Genomic DNA, 15,401 nt, shown 5'->3' with positions numbered 1-15,401 from the left:
TCCGCACCTCTTTCCAGAATAACTTTCTATTATCAGAGTAGTTTGCATTCATTTTTCTTCCTAGATCCTCATTTACCTCCTTCTTTTTCCTCTTCACTAATCTCTTTACGTGCTTCTTGCTCTCAACATATTCAGTTCTTATTTCAACTGAACCTCTATCCTGAAACCACTTTAGCCACTTCTTCCTCTTTTCCTCCACTGCTCTCTTTACCTCCTCATCCCACCATGCCGTACCTTTCTCTGTCTGTCTGTCTGTCTGTCTCTCTCTCTCTCTCTCTCTCTCTCTATATATATATGTATATGGGCATTTTATTCAAGTTCATAAGATTTTGTTGAACTAACAAAAATCTCTGCATTCAAACATTTCAAACACTAACTCAAGTCATTCATTCTCTGCTGTTGGTGCAAACATCTGGATGATTTTATGTAAATGAGAGAAATCCTCACAGTCAAAGAGTTAATGAGCATACAAAACTCTACTCTAAAAGCAATGTTATCATCACTTTTATGATTTTTGCATCTATTCTTTATCAGTTTATATCTGCATTAGGTACATCAAAATTCTTTTCTGTGATATCCAAAAACTTTAGTCAATATTACAAAAATATAAGACATACAACATGAATGCAAAATAGACAGAATAATGGCAAAATGGTTAAAGAAAGATGTTATAATTACATTAACATTCTTTTCTCCTTCTCTCCTTCCATCCTCTTCTGTCTTTCTTTCCTTCATTCTTTCCTCATCCTTCTGCCTACGGGTGACTTTACACTTCGTCTTCTGTCTTTCTTTTCTTCATTCTTTTCTCTTCTTTCTGCCTGTGGGTGTCTCTACACTGAGTGACATGCCAAATGGTTTCCTGTACACCAGGAAACCATTTTCTACGCTGGGTGGTAACCATATAACCAAATTTTGGTGCCTGGTGGTTCAGTGGGTAATTATAGCGCTCCAAGCAGACTAAGCCGGTGAAGGTTTATATCCAAGGGGTGGTTGGGGTTTATTGCTCATGTAATGCCACTCAGGGATGAATGTGGCTGGTCACTTTCATCTTAAATGTCAGGACCAACTTGCCTAGCCCCAGGCTCCTATGCTCCTCATGGGGCAATGTAGGATTGAATGATGGATCGATGGATGGATATTCTTTTCTATGACAAATAAAACTAAACAGTATTAAAACCATGCAAATGGTATATATTAGAATATTACCTTCTTCACTAGTGCAACATACTGAGATGCTGATAGGCATCTCAGTATGTTGCTCTGTTACTGAGTGTGTAGGTAAGTATGTAACTCTGTATGTAACTCTAACTAAGTATGAGTAAGTGACTAAGGGACCAAGTTATAGTGTACTCGTCTGTTCAAGCAGTTTTCATTCAGTTTCAACCCAACTTCATAAAAGCCTGAGGGTCAGTCATGGAGCTGCATTAATATGGCAAGGTCAACTAATAGACTTTACACTTGATTTGGACAGAACTTGGTGGAAGAGTTCAGGGCAAGGCAAAGATCACAGGGAGTTGATTTTGATAACAATCTATCAAGTCAAGGCCACATGGCAAGGCCAAAGTCTGATCCATGTGATTGAATGAAAATAGTAGCTAAAACAGTTTTCATCTTATTTGGATTAAACTTGGTGGAGATATGACTTACTGTCTGCTTTTGAGAACAACAGGTCAAAGATTCAGGGTAAACCAAAGATGAAGGAATTCAGTTTTGAAAACAATTGGTCAAAGGTCCAGGTCACAGGGAAAGATCAAATCTGTCAGCAACTACTGCGCCTACCTACATTAATCTCTTATGTTACTGCTGCCTTCAGATGATTTTTAAACCTTTGGGGAGACCTCACACTGCATGGGGGTTAATGGCATTTATTTCTAACCTCTTTACAGGCAAATACCAGTTAACGAGCAATTGCCTAACGAGAATTCGCTAACAAGAGGTCTTGAAATTTGCACCACCGCCTGCTTAACGAGCAGGTAAAATCCCCCCAAATCTCAACTTCCGAGAATCGAGACGAGGGTCACACTGCAATTGTCCATTTTCTAATGCTGTTTTTTGTATTTCATGAGTATTAACCCTTTATTCCTGCTTAAAATTGTCTGTCACAGGTGTTGGTGGTCAGTGGAGGTTACTTGGCTGGTTGTTCACCCCATCCCTATTTTACCTATAATTTATGTTATTCTGCTTATATTAATGCTGTTTTTATGCTTCAGGTGTATTACCCTCTACTCACTCTCATCTTAAATGTCAGGACCAACTTGCCTAGCCCCAGGTTCCTACGCTCCTCACTGGGCAATGTTGGATTGGATGATGGATGTATGGTATTACCCTCTTGTATTAACCCCTTATTCCAGCTTAAAATGATCAGAAAGTCAGTTTTGGTGGTTTTGGGGAGGCTGCTTGGAGGCCTTGCTCCCTAACCTCATTTTCCCCATAAGTTCTTCACTCCGTTGAACGAGAATTTGGCTAATGAGCAAAATCCTTGCTCCCAATTAGCTCGTAAGATCGGGACCCGCCAGTACTATACTACAGTACATATCTGCTCAATGAACTTGGTAACAGTGAGAATTTAATTTAAAAGATGTTATCATAAGGAAAGGATTAAAGTTGTTGCTGCTCTTGTGACCCAAGCTCATCTGGACATATATGGACTGCAGGCTGAAGTTGCCATTCTGCAGTGCACCATCCTTCTTTGGGGGAAAGGGATGAAAGTGAAGGACATTTGTATAACCAGGAAGTTCCACCTCCCGGCAATATAGGTGCGACGGTGTGAAAGCACCTTTCCCCAGCACTGAGGTTTAGGTAATACATGCACACAGCAATGACAAGATGTAAGGAAGCCTCCTTACTCAACAAACAATATGGTTGTAACTGAAACAGTATTAACCATTCATTACAATGATATCTTCTGTAACTTTTTCCTGTAGCCTCCCAATTATTTTATGCAATTTAGGAAAGCCCTTTTGTAGTGATAAGGCCAATGAAGGTAACATGTAACCACTCCTCTCTGAAAGTGATGACATCATAAAGCTTTGGAAAAACTGAAGCATAAACCAGTTCATCAAGAAGTGTCAAATTCTTATGAAAAAGTGAAAAAAACATCAGAAAAGGCCACCTAATAAATATATTTCCTGTATGCATCAATACCACGAAGCTTAGGAGACAATGAAGATCTAATCAGTTCATCAAAAGCATGCTGTTCTCAGTGAAAAGAATGTTAGAAATGGCCATTTGACATAAGAATTTACAGTATGCAGTGACATCATAAAGCTTTGGAGACACTGAAGCACTAACCAGTTCATCAAGGAGTGTGATGTTCTTGGTGACACCAGTGATGGAGCGTAGGGTCATGATGGGTGCTGAGGCATCCAGCGTGTGACCCTCTGCTTCTAAGTTGCCCTCCACCACCATCTTGGGTCCCTTATGTGCCCCTGTCTGACCACCCTCACCCTCACACACATGCCGGCACCCAAACACTCTGTAGGACAAAACTTGGATGTAACTTATGGAATTCTACTACAAGCCAGAACTAAATTTATGGAATTTTAATACAGGCAGCTGTGATGTTATGAAATGCACCACTGACTTGTACTGGTGCATCAGGGATGTGCTTCAAATTATTACAACTTTCTCCATACAAGTGATATTGAACATCGAGGGGAAACTAGCAAATCAGCTTTATAGGTGCAGATGGAACTTAAATAAGCATTCTTCTGTAATATAATGTAAACTTAATGGGGAAAAAAAATGTAAAGTAGAACAAATTGTGTTTAAATGCACTTAACAAGCTACATGAAGAGGGAGGTATGGTGCTTTACTTTCCTTTGGGGTGCTGGTAAAACTTTGGTGCAATGGAAGATGGGCGAGTATGGCTCTCTCTCTCTCTCTCTCTTTCTTTTGGGGTGCTGGTAAAACCTTGGTGCAATGGAAGAATGTGTGTGTGTGGGGGGGGGGCCCCCCCCACCAGTGTATAGTGTGATATGTGGTGTGATGTGGCAATATGATCTGTGGTGTGGCAACACATTTGGAGGTATGTGATGTGGCAACATGTTCTGCAGTAGTGTGATCTGTGGCAGTGTGTGATGTGGTATATGAGGTGTGGCAGTATATGGTGTGACACTGTGATATGGTAGTGTGAGGTAAGGCAATGTGTAGTACAGTAATGTGAGGTATGGCAGTGTGGAATGGTGCTGTCATGTGGTAGTGTGAGGTGTGCTAGCATTTTCTACAGCACAGCAACTTTTCTAATCCCCTGTAACGTCAACATCATCCGGACCTCCTTTCCCACCCTTGAGCAGGGTAAGGACCCATGAAGCACTGCACATTTTATATACATTTAAAGGCTTACATATACCATACACTTACAAGCCTTAGTTTCTACACACCCCCTACCCCTACCAATGGCTGGAGAGTGATTGTAGCCAGGGCTTCACACATCAGAGACCTAAAGTTCAATGTTAAGGCACTACTGTGAGCTTTACTAGACTACAGTTCAGTATATGAGAAGACACTCATGATGATGTTTACTCATGTAATTCAGCAAAGCTTCAACTTATCTCCTTAACAAAGGATGGCAGGTCTTCACTTGGTGTGAAGCCCTGGCAACAATTTCCCCCCAGCCACTGGACAGGGCACTGGTGTGCAGAAAATATGGCTCACAAGTGTACAATGATGAAAGCTATGAGTATAGCTGAGCCAACATTCATTATGATAAACTTACTGTGAAAAATACATCAGTCCATATTAATACAGCCATATAATCTGGTGCTGCACATTATGTAACCATCAATACAGAGTATACCAAAAGAGTGCAAAACAGTCATGTAATAACTTAAGGGTGCTACTTTGAAGGACAATTTATCACAACAATCTACATCACAAAAACGTCTCCATTTACTGTTGGGCATGCAACAATATCATCATCTGCATCATACATCACCAAAATCAACATCACCTACATCATCATCATTATCATTACCATCATCATTAAATTCCTAATGCCTGTATTTCAATGATACATATAAGATACAAAAACAGAAAATGGAACACAAAAACAAATGATCTCATTCAAGTGTATGATAGGAAATGTAACCTCTTCATCTACATGACTGATTATTTTTTAATTATTGTTATCTCCTGACAACTTCATTCAGCTTTGGAGATATGTACTTTCAAAATGTTGTCTGATATGACCTTCAATAATCCCTACATTAGGAGGGGGTCTCCTTCGCTGACTAGAATAACCTGAAATTAACTAACACAAACTGCACTGCATATCAACTGACTGAAGTGATTAATGGATGAGTATCCAGTATGTGAAAACTAAGGGCCATAATCTGTGTACCCCAGAAGTCTTTCTAAAACCTCTTCCTTGACAATTTATCATGCTTACTACATCTTGGTATTCTTTTGTATGCTATTTATTTCCTATCAGTACACAAGCTGTTTACAAGGATAACAAAAAGTACCTTTTTATCATACTGTTTAAAAAAATAAAGAGGTAAGAAAGAGGTGCTAAATTGTTTCCTTAATCAATGAGAATATGGCTTTATGACTTTGTAGAGAAGTGCTGTATCTATAACGAGTCTTAGGCCCATATTCTTGTTATATGGGACTTCCTAGTACCTTTTCCTTACAAGTTCATTCCTCCCTATGGTCTATCTATCTATCTATCTATTGCCAGATGCCTCAATCCCATTTGGGGTGGCCACAAACAAATCGCCTCCAAGTCGCCCTGTCCCCCGCCATTTCACTGCCCTGCTCCCAACTCACACCCCCCTCTCTCATATACCTCTCCACCCCATCCCTCCATCTCATCCTCGGCCTCCCCCTCCCTCTTCCCCCCTCCACCTCACTCACATACACTCTCTTCATCAGTCTTTCACCCTCCATCCTCTCCACATGGCCAAACCACCTCAATGTGTTCCTCATAACGCTTCCTATCACATCCACATCCACACCACAACGCTCCTTTATATCCTCATTCGTCAGCCTGTCTCTCCACGTGACTCCACAGGCTCCTCTTAAATAACTCATATCCACTGCTCTCACTCTTGACTTGCGTCCTTCCAACAATGTCCAAGCTTCACTTCCATACGTTAGAGTTGGTATCACAATACTGTCATGTAACTTTTTCACTTCCATGCTCACTTCCCTGTTTCTTATCACTGCTTTCAAAGAACCAGCAACCTTTCTTCCCTGCTGTACCCTTTCAAGCACTTCACCCTCCAAACCTCCATCCTTACTCATCACACTACCCAAGTACTTAAACGTACTTACATTTTCCAATTCCTCACCATCCAACCTCGCTGTACATTCACTAACTTCACTTCTCTCAAAGACCATCACTTTACTCTTCTCTACATTCACCTTTAGATTCCGTTTCTTACACACTCTCTCAAACTCATCCACCAAGCCCTGCAGCTCCCCTTCGTCTTCACTCAACAACACAGTATCATCTGCAAACAGCAGTACAGGGAGTTTCCAAACACTATCCTCTCTCACCAGGGCCACTCCAACATCCACTACCCTACCTTGTACCTCTTTTATTACCCCATCCATGTACAGATTGAACAACCATGGAGACATGACATATCCCTGTTTCAAACCAACTTTCAAAGAGAAAAATTCACTTAGTTCACCATCCACACGCACTGCAGCCTCCCTATGGTATGTTAATATATTCTTGTACGTAAACTATATTGGCATTAGAATTATATGAACAATGCAAAAGTATCTGTATATACTGTGATGTGCAAGGTAAACTACTAAGAAAGCCTCTGAATTCAATATGGACTAGGGGATTATTGGTCTTACCTGAATGTGGGTGAGAGGATGGGTGGTGGTGAGGGGCATGGGCGGCCACAATCATCCACTACCAATGCTGCACCAGTACCATCACAACGCAAAGTCACCCATGCACCACCATTCTCTACACCAACCTCCCGTGATGGCACAAACAGAAGTGCCGTGTGCAGGAACGCAGCTGGAATGAAGAGGTTTAAGTTAGGATGACAATTTTTATGGTGAACCTGTAACAAAGGGGTCTGGGTTACATCCATCCATCATCCAATCCTACATTGCCCTATGATGAGGAGCATAGAAGCCCGGGGCTTGGCAAGTTGGTCCCGACATTTAAGATGAGGGTGAACAGCCTCACTCATCCCTGAGTGGCATTATGAGCAATCAACCCCAACCACCCCTTGGATATAAACCTTCACCGGCTCAATCCGATCGGAGCACAATAATTACCCACTAAACCACCAGGTGCCAAAATTTGGTTATATGGTTACCACTCAGCATAGTAAATGGTTTCCTGGTGTACAGGAAACCATTTGCCTTGTCACTCAGTGTAGAGTCACCCACAGGCAGAAGGAAGAGGAAAGAATGAAGGAAAGAAAGACAGAAGAGAGAGTGTAAAGTCACCCGTAGGTAGAAGGACAAGGAAAGAATGAAGGAAAGAAAGACAGAAGAGGATGGAAGGATGGAGGAGGGGAAAGGGCAGACAACCGACAGCAGCACTACATTGAGTGAGTGAATGGTGAGCACCCCTACCTACCACAATCTGGGTTACAATGATAATTTTTTGGGAAACAGCTGAGGGATGATGTTAACTCCATCACTTGTATTAGGTTACATCACTCTGAACTGAATTCCTGTTGCTACTCAATGATACTACAGGTGGTCAGTTTAGAAAGGTACAGGTCTAAGTTAAAATGACAGTTTTCACAGTGAAACTGGAAGGATGGTGTTAATTCTTTCACTATGATTACTGTACATCAGTTTCTACTACATTTCTGTTCACCATCCACTCACTTTATGTGTTGCTTTCAGCTGACTTCACTGCCAAACCAAACAGTTTCTTAAAGCCCCGAAAACCATTTACTACACTGGGTGGTAACCATATAACCATATGGGTATCTGGTGGCCTGGCGCATTCAGGAACTCCAACTGAATGTGGCCCACAATGGATTACATTCATGGGCTGGTTAGGATTTATTGATCGCATAACCTAATACCACTCAGGGATTGGCAACTGGTCACTCTCACCTTAATGCCTGGACTGCTGAAAGTAGCCTTGCCCCAGGTCCCTCCACTGCTGATGAGGCAATAAATGACTGGATGATGGATAAATAGACAGACAGAAATGAAGAGGTTTGGGTTAGGAGGACATTTTTTAAAGCAAAGCTTGAACGATGGTGTAAAAACCTTTACTACAATAATGTCATTCTGTACTTATTCCTGTTGCCATTACCAGCAGACAATTTTATTCAGTTTTGAAAAGGTCCCTATTACTTATTAACACTCAAGCACCCATGACTCACTCAATGCTCAATAATACCATCTGGCACTAGCTGAAATGAAATACTAGAGAATAAGTGACCATGAGGCTTAATACTGTACCTACAAGTTATGGTAACACAATCAACCAACTGGTGGTGTGAAAGAGGTAGCTGGTGTTTGAAGATTTATAATAAAAGATTTACAATAATGAAATCAGGTACAAACAAACTGATGTGTGGAATAGGTGCACCGTTGGCATCAAGAGTCCTCTCGCCTTCCCTTTTTTTCTATTCATGCACTTTGAAAACCTGTATAGTAAACCTGCATCAAATGACACTAATTTGTGACCAAATAAAAATCATCATTGTCAGCTGTCACGGAGAGAAAAACAGGCGAGGTGACAGAACTTTTGATGCTGCCTGTACAAAAAGAACATTAAGAAAGGAGAAAAATATTTTTTAAAATTTATACCCAGTACCAAGAATTTACACTGACCTAATCGACCAAATTTGTGTGAAAGAAGCATGTGGTACTTGTAACTACGGAAAAAGGGACATAATCAGGAGAACAATAGCACAATTAATTGATATGAACTGGCTGCTGTGTAGAGTAGCAGAAAAGGAATATAAGAGTACAGTATTTAAACAAAATTAGTAACATGAATTAACAAAAGGCCAAATAATCTGATATGAAAAAGTTGGCTAATGAAGTGGGTAGTGTATGGAATACAGGTGTAGAAAAGAACATAAGAAAAATATCTACACTATGGCAATGAAGCAACCTGGTGTGACAGTGTGTGTGCATGTGCATGTGGTGTGTGGAATGTGCTCATCCATCAGCTGCTGCCTAAATGTGTGTGCCTGGTCATTGCTCCCTCTACTGCTGCCCTCACTTTGCTTGCTGCCTTACATGCTAACCTGCTGTAATATATGCACTCTACCTCTGCCTGCCTACCAACATACAATTTTTCCTCTCAACTGCTTTTTGAATTAGGTAATTTCTTAAGCATTTTAAAAGCATCACTGTCATAATCTTATCTTTTTTTCCTCTCCCATCTAGCAACTAACTGTGTTTATGTCATATACTTCTATAATCCTGAAAGCTGGCAACTAAAGGATTTGAATAAAATGCACTGAAAAAACATATGCCAACAACATTTGAATACAGTACAAGTAAAAAAAGCAAAAGCTCAATAATAATAATATTACTATGCTACTATTACTATAATTATTATTATTAATGTCTGCTTAGAACTTAAGATCATCTGATGATCTGACTTTGAGCAAAATATTACGTGACACCAACTAAGCCACTGTCTCCAAAATACCTGTACACAATTTGTCCCCATTTAAAGGAGCTTCACTTTGTTTTATTATTAGGTTGCTAACATCTTTTCTTCACTAAAAGTTACTTGTGATTCATCACAAGTTGTTCTGAAATCAGAAGTTAGAGTCTTTTGTGCTTTTACCATATAACCCAGGAGCATGTCTCATTTAAAGCTGTTTCACCTAAGATAGCATTTGGTCTGCACACACAAAAAACTGTAATGGAGACTGACTGTATCCTGACTTTAACACCCCTCACTATGTCATGGAAGTGTGCAAGCAATAAGTTACCACAGTAGGGGTGATTCTAAGACTTATGCAATGCACATGTTTCTGAATCATGGTTGAAGGGTTACCACCATAAATATTTGCAAATCTGCATAAGAGCAATTGTTAAGACATCTGCAATATAGTATTTAAAAAACTATACAGACAATATTCTTATAGATACTGTATAGAAACCTCTCATGCTTAACAGTTCATATGCATATCATTTTAATTTTTCTCTGTATAGTATATGTTACTGATGAAAACTAAGCAAAATAAAAGTGTAATAAAAGTAACCAGACATGGAAAAAAAGAGCTAAAAGAGCCTCCTAAGCCTCCAAAACACAGCTCTAAGTATAACAACTTTAAATAACATGTGCACCACCATACCAACAACGGCCTCCCAACTCAAGCATCTGAGCTGAGGTTCATATAATTGTTTGTGGTCATTTTCTTCTCATAAGTAACACTTATGATTAAGAAGCAAACATGAGAGGAAATATATTGCACTCCCTTTCTTTACCTTCTGTGCAAAATTAAATCCTGGTTATGGCAGAACTGATCTAAAGTTTGTCTGGAAACCAATGCTTTGTCTGCCTACCACCCTGTCTGCCTACAACATTAACTGCCTCCCTACTCACCTGCCTACCACCTTCCTACCTGTCTGCCTGCCTAGCCTACTTATATATCTATGATGCTAACTGTCTACCATTCTGCCTATCTGCCTGCCTATCATCTTAACTACTGATCAACCTACTTACCTACCACCCTACCTGCCCACTACCTGCTTACCTACCTATTTACCTGACTGCATGACTGCTTACACCACCAAGCTTACCTCCTCCCACTCTCCACTAAGTCACACACAGACACATGCGATGAGTCAGAAAATCATGCCTTGTTTACTGAAACATACGTCACCCCATCCCACCTACATCCCTATCTCTTCACATGCCTTCCTTCTTGTCTATCTTCTAGACTTCTACCAACCTCCCTACATCACTACCTGCCTGCCTACTTACCTACTACCCTGCCTCACTACTTGTCACCCTCCTTACCAGCCAACCATCTCACTTGTCTGTAACACCAAGCTAGCCTTATTGCATTTGTCACAGAATAACAGTCACGGGATCATGCTGAGATGACTGACATGGACACCACCCTAACTGCATTCCTCCCTTCCTGCTTACCTACATACACACTTACATACCTACCTAACTCCCTCTGCCTACCTCTGTACCTTTCCTTTTTTTTTATTTTTATTTAAGGGGGGAAAAAACCCATACGACAGACTACAGGCGTCCGCCATTCATTAAAAAAAATTTACAGTTCGACTTGAACTGCTGCAGGTTGAAATATCAGAGGAAACTAATCTGGGGAAATGAGTTCCAAAGAGAAGCAGTTAGGGGAATAAAGGAATTCTGATGGGCAGAAGTTCTATAATATGACAGTCGGATGGTCAGGTCATGGATGCCCTTGTAACATGGGGGAAAGAGTGAAGAGGTGGCACAATGGCAGAATGCAACAACCATTCTACATTATGGACATTAATATCACCCAACACAGTAATTTCAGTAGTGAGGGTGAGGTTTTTGGTCAACTCTGTGGATATGGAGTCAAATATGCTGGGTTCTGGTGATGCACTGGGGGAGTAAAACTATACAGATATATCTGGTTGTTAAGGTAATTTAGCTTGTACTGTACAAGGAGTAATCATAATTAGTAGAAGTGAAGTTCATGAAAGTGTCAACTACATATTCAGATTTAATACAGCAACAAGTGTCACCCATATTAAGAAAGTTGGTGAAGAGATGGTAACCAGAAAAACTGTATGGGGATAAGTCAGCAGAGGGAGAGATTTGGGTTTCTGTGAGGAATAGGGCTAGAGGAGATGTAGATTCAATGAAGAAGTGAACAGAACACAGACTGGCAATATGACCACGTACAGTGTACTGGTAAAATATAAGGCTGAACCCGTACTATTCTGCTGACGAGCATGATTTGTGGATGCAATAATCGCTGCCAGCAAAGCCGCTTGATGACAACCAAGAGAGCCCTATGCCACCAGCCCTACCATGCCAGTGGTGGAAATCTGAGAAACCACCACATTACTATATCGCAGTGGTCATTGTTAAGAGGTGGATGGAACAGAGGGTGTGATGTTTAATGTGCATCTAGTGTGGTGTGGTGAGTATGCTGGCCTACACTCAGTTATGAAAACCACTGAAAATGTTCAGCAAAGCATGATGGTCAGGAACAGGTCCTGAGGACTGGCAGAATGGGAGCTCCAGCACTCCCTGTCACCAGCTAGCCATCTACTTCGGGAGTATCACCCCGTTTGACTGGTGTTAAAGTTTACTGCCTCTCTACTTACTAAGTAATTTCAATATGCCTACCACCCTACGTGTCACTCTGCCTATCTAACTGCATTCTCTATCTATCTGTCTGACTGCCTACTTACCATTTCACCTGCCTCCATCTACAAGCTCATGTTTTTGCATGCACAATCACAGACACGAATGATGAGTCAGGCGATCGAGTCTTGATTACTGAAATGCACACCACCCAATCTGCATTCCTCCCTTCCTGTCTGCCTTTCTACCTGTCTCCCTGCCTCACACTGTCTACCTACCAACCCACCTCCCTTCTTCATATCTAACTACCACTCAATCTCTCCTCTATCTTCCTACTCACCTACCACCCCACGTCCCTGCCTCATTCCTGTCTGCCTACCACCCCCACCTCCTTGCCTCATTCCTGTCTGCCTACCATCCCACCTCCTTGCCTCATTCCTGTCTGCCTACCACCCCATCTCCCTGCCTCATACCTGTTTGCCTACCAACCCACCTCCCTGCCTCATACCTGTTTGCCTACCAACCCACCTCCCTGCCTCATACCTGTTTGCCTACCAACCTACCTCCCTGCCTCATACCTGTCTGCCTACCACTCCATCTCCCTGCCTCATACCTGTCTGCCTACCACTCCATCTCCCTGCCTCATACCTGTCTGCCTACCAACCCACCTCCCTGCCTCATACCTGCCCTGTCTGCCTACCACCCCTACTCCCTGCCTCATACCTGCCCTGTCTGCCTACCACCCCTACTCCCTGCCTCATACCTGTCTGCCTACCAACCCACCTCCCTACCTCATACCTGCCCTGTCTGCCTACCATCCCTACTCCCTGAGTCATACCTGTCTGCCTACCACCCCACCTCCCTGTGTCATACCTGTCTACTTACCTACCTATATACCTACCTGCCCACCTGAACACACACACACCTGTATAACAGAGAGAGAGAGAGAGATACACCACACCTATCCATCTGCCAGCCCAACTGCCTGTCTTCTTCAAAATCTTTATCTTTTCCCACTTTTATATGGGTCAGTGTTTTTGACCAAACTTCACCATGCAGCTCAGTCCTATGCCTGCTCCATAGCAATTTCCAAGGCCATCCTGGTGTGACATGCTATTTTTGGTTTTGGCCGGTTTTACAGCGGGATGCCCTTCCTGGCATCAACCCTCCTTATTTGTCTGGGCGAGAAACTAGCACATCAGCCTACAACCCATCTAACCTCCCTAATTGGCAATCACCCTACCTGTCTCACAGTGACTCTCCTTCCCTCCCTCCCTACCCACCCTACAACCTACCACCTCAACTAACCTACCTGGTTCACGATCTTTTTACCTACCCACCTATCCATCTACAATCCTACCTTCCTACCACCCCACCTTGCCTACCTGCCTTACTACTCACCTGCCTATCACTCCACCAGTCTCAGCCACTTAGCTGGCCTTGATGCATGCAGAGACGCAAACGCAGGTGGTGAGTCAGGGGATCGTATCTTGTTTATTGAAATGCACACCACCTAACCTGCCTTCCTCCCTGCCTGCCACCCTTCACCTCTCCCTGCCTACTGACCTGTCTTCCTGCTTGCCTGCATGGGTGCCTTCCTGTGTACCTCTGACTACTTCCCTACCCACCAACTTTACTACAGGTATATATATTTTTACCTCACTGTCCATCTAATACTCCACCTGCATCCTTGTCTACCACCCTACCTACCAACCCACCTACATGCCACCTTACCTACATGCCATCACATCTACATACCACTCTCCGTGTATCCAATCTCCTACCTTATACATCGACCAACCTACCTGCTTGCCTGCCACCCTACCTACTTACCACCATATACCACACATTAATAGTCACCCGGTAGGCAGTACATTGTACAAACGACGATTACTGGTTGGCAGTGTCCCACCCAGACTCTATTTCCCTATTCCTCCATTCATCTATTCCATACTCATCCTCTCAATACAGCACCTTACCTGCTCATCCACAACCTACCTATCCACTTGCCCATGATAGCCAATCCCTACCAATCCACGCCCAGACCCACACTCACAAAGCACCATAAAACTAATGGTGAGTGGTTGGTAACATCCCGATATATAAATATATATATATATATATATATATATATATACGTATCTACCCCTCTCAATTAATCCTTCCAACTAGCACTTTACAAACCTAATCCCATCTCATCCCTCAACAACTACTAGTAACTATCAATCTACCATGTTATTCGTCATGCTACCTACTGTACCTTTCACCTTGCCTATCAATCATCAGACCATATCTAATACTGCCTACTTACCGCTCCATACCTGTCACTCTACCAGCCTACCATCGTACCGTTACCACTCAACCCATCAACCTACCTACTATATATATCACCCTACCGTTACTAACAATGCCATCAACATACCATTCTGCCTATGGAATACCCTACCTCCCTTACTTGCCTACCTACAATTCCATTTGCAACTTTACCTATTTACCACCCTACTACCTACCACTACCTATAGCCTACTCTGCGCTTACCTGACGGAACTGGGCACTCAAATCCGATGTGCCTTAGTTATGAGCAAGAAATGTGTCCCTGGTTATTAGCCAAATCGACCCTCCTGTCATCCACTGAGCTGAAAGGGGCTGGAATATGCCAGTAGGTCGTTAGAACAAAACACGCTATACCATCCCATACCCAATACCAACCGCCCATACCCACCCAGCAGCATACAAACGATGGTGATTGGTCGATAATGGCCCAGCTTGTCGGCGAGCATTCCAACGAAGGGTGGTCCGACGAGGGAGGTGAGGGGAAGGATTGAGTTGATCCACGTGATTTCTGAGATGGTGAGCCCGATGGAACGCATGTGGATGGTCAGGAACGCCATCAGACATCCCAGCGCTGTGGAACACGGGTGTGGATTAGGCTAGCCTAGTGGACAGTGTGGAGTAAACACACGGGATGTAACGGTGGATGGTGTGAATGGATAGACAGATAAATAGACTGATGGATATTGTAGATGGATTCTGGTAAGAGTGGAATGAATCAGTGGGAGGATAGTTTGATGGACGGATAGACAGAAAGAAACTGAGATAGACAGGTGGAGTGGAATCACGAATAAAGCGGATAATGCAGACTGGAAATGGTGAGGTGGATGAAATGCATGTGGAT

The 15,401-nt window shown here is 42.5% G+C and overlaps 1 protein-coding gene across 1 annotated transcript in view; it reads right to left on the bottom strand.

The window, feature by feature from the left end:
* LOC145403369 (major facilitator superfamily domain-containing protein 6-like) overlaps positions 1-15,401 on the bottom strand; it is a 45,356-nt gene that overhangs the window by 24,910 nt on the left and 5,045 nt on the right. The window contains exons 2-4 of the mRNA XM_080275155.1: positions 14,949-15,131; positions 6,814-6,982; positions 3,246-3,475 (exon numbers count right to left, since the gene is read on the bottom strand). Coding sequence (XP_080131281.1) covers positions 3,246-3,475; positions 6,814-6,982; positions 14,949-15,131 — 582 coding nt within the window. The remainder of the gene's footprint in view (positions 1-3,245; positions 3,476-6,813; positions 6,983-14,948; positions 15,132-15,401) is intronic.

Source organism: Coenobita brevimanus, chromosome 60 (genome assembly GCF_032717465.1).
Source record: "Coenobita brevimanus isolate Jiangsu-jjx chromosome 60, ASM3271746v2, whole genome shotgun sequence".
In the NCBI taxonomy this organism is placed as follows: domain Eukaryota; kingdom Metazoa; phylum Arthropoda; class Malacostraca; order Decapoda; family Coenobitidae; genus Coenobita; species Coenobita brevimanus.
This window is presented reverse-complemented; position numbering and strand designations above follow the sequence as displayed.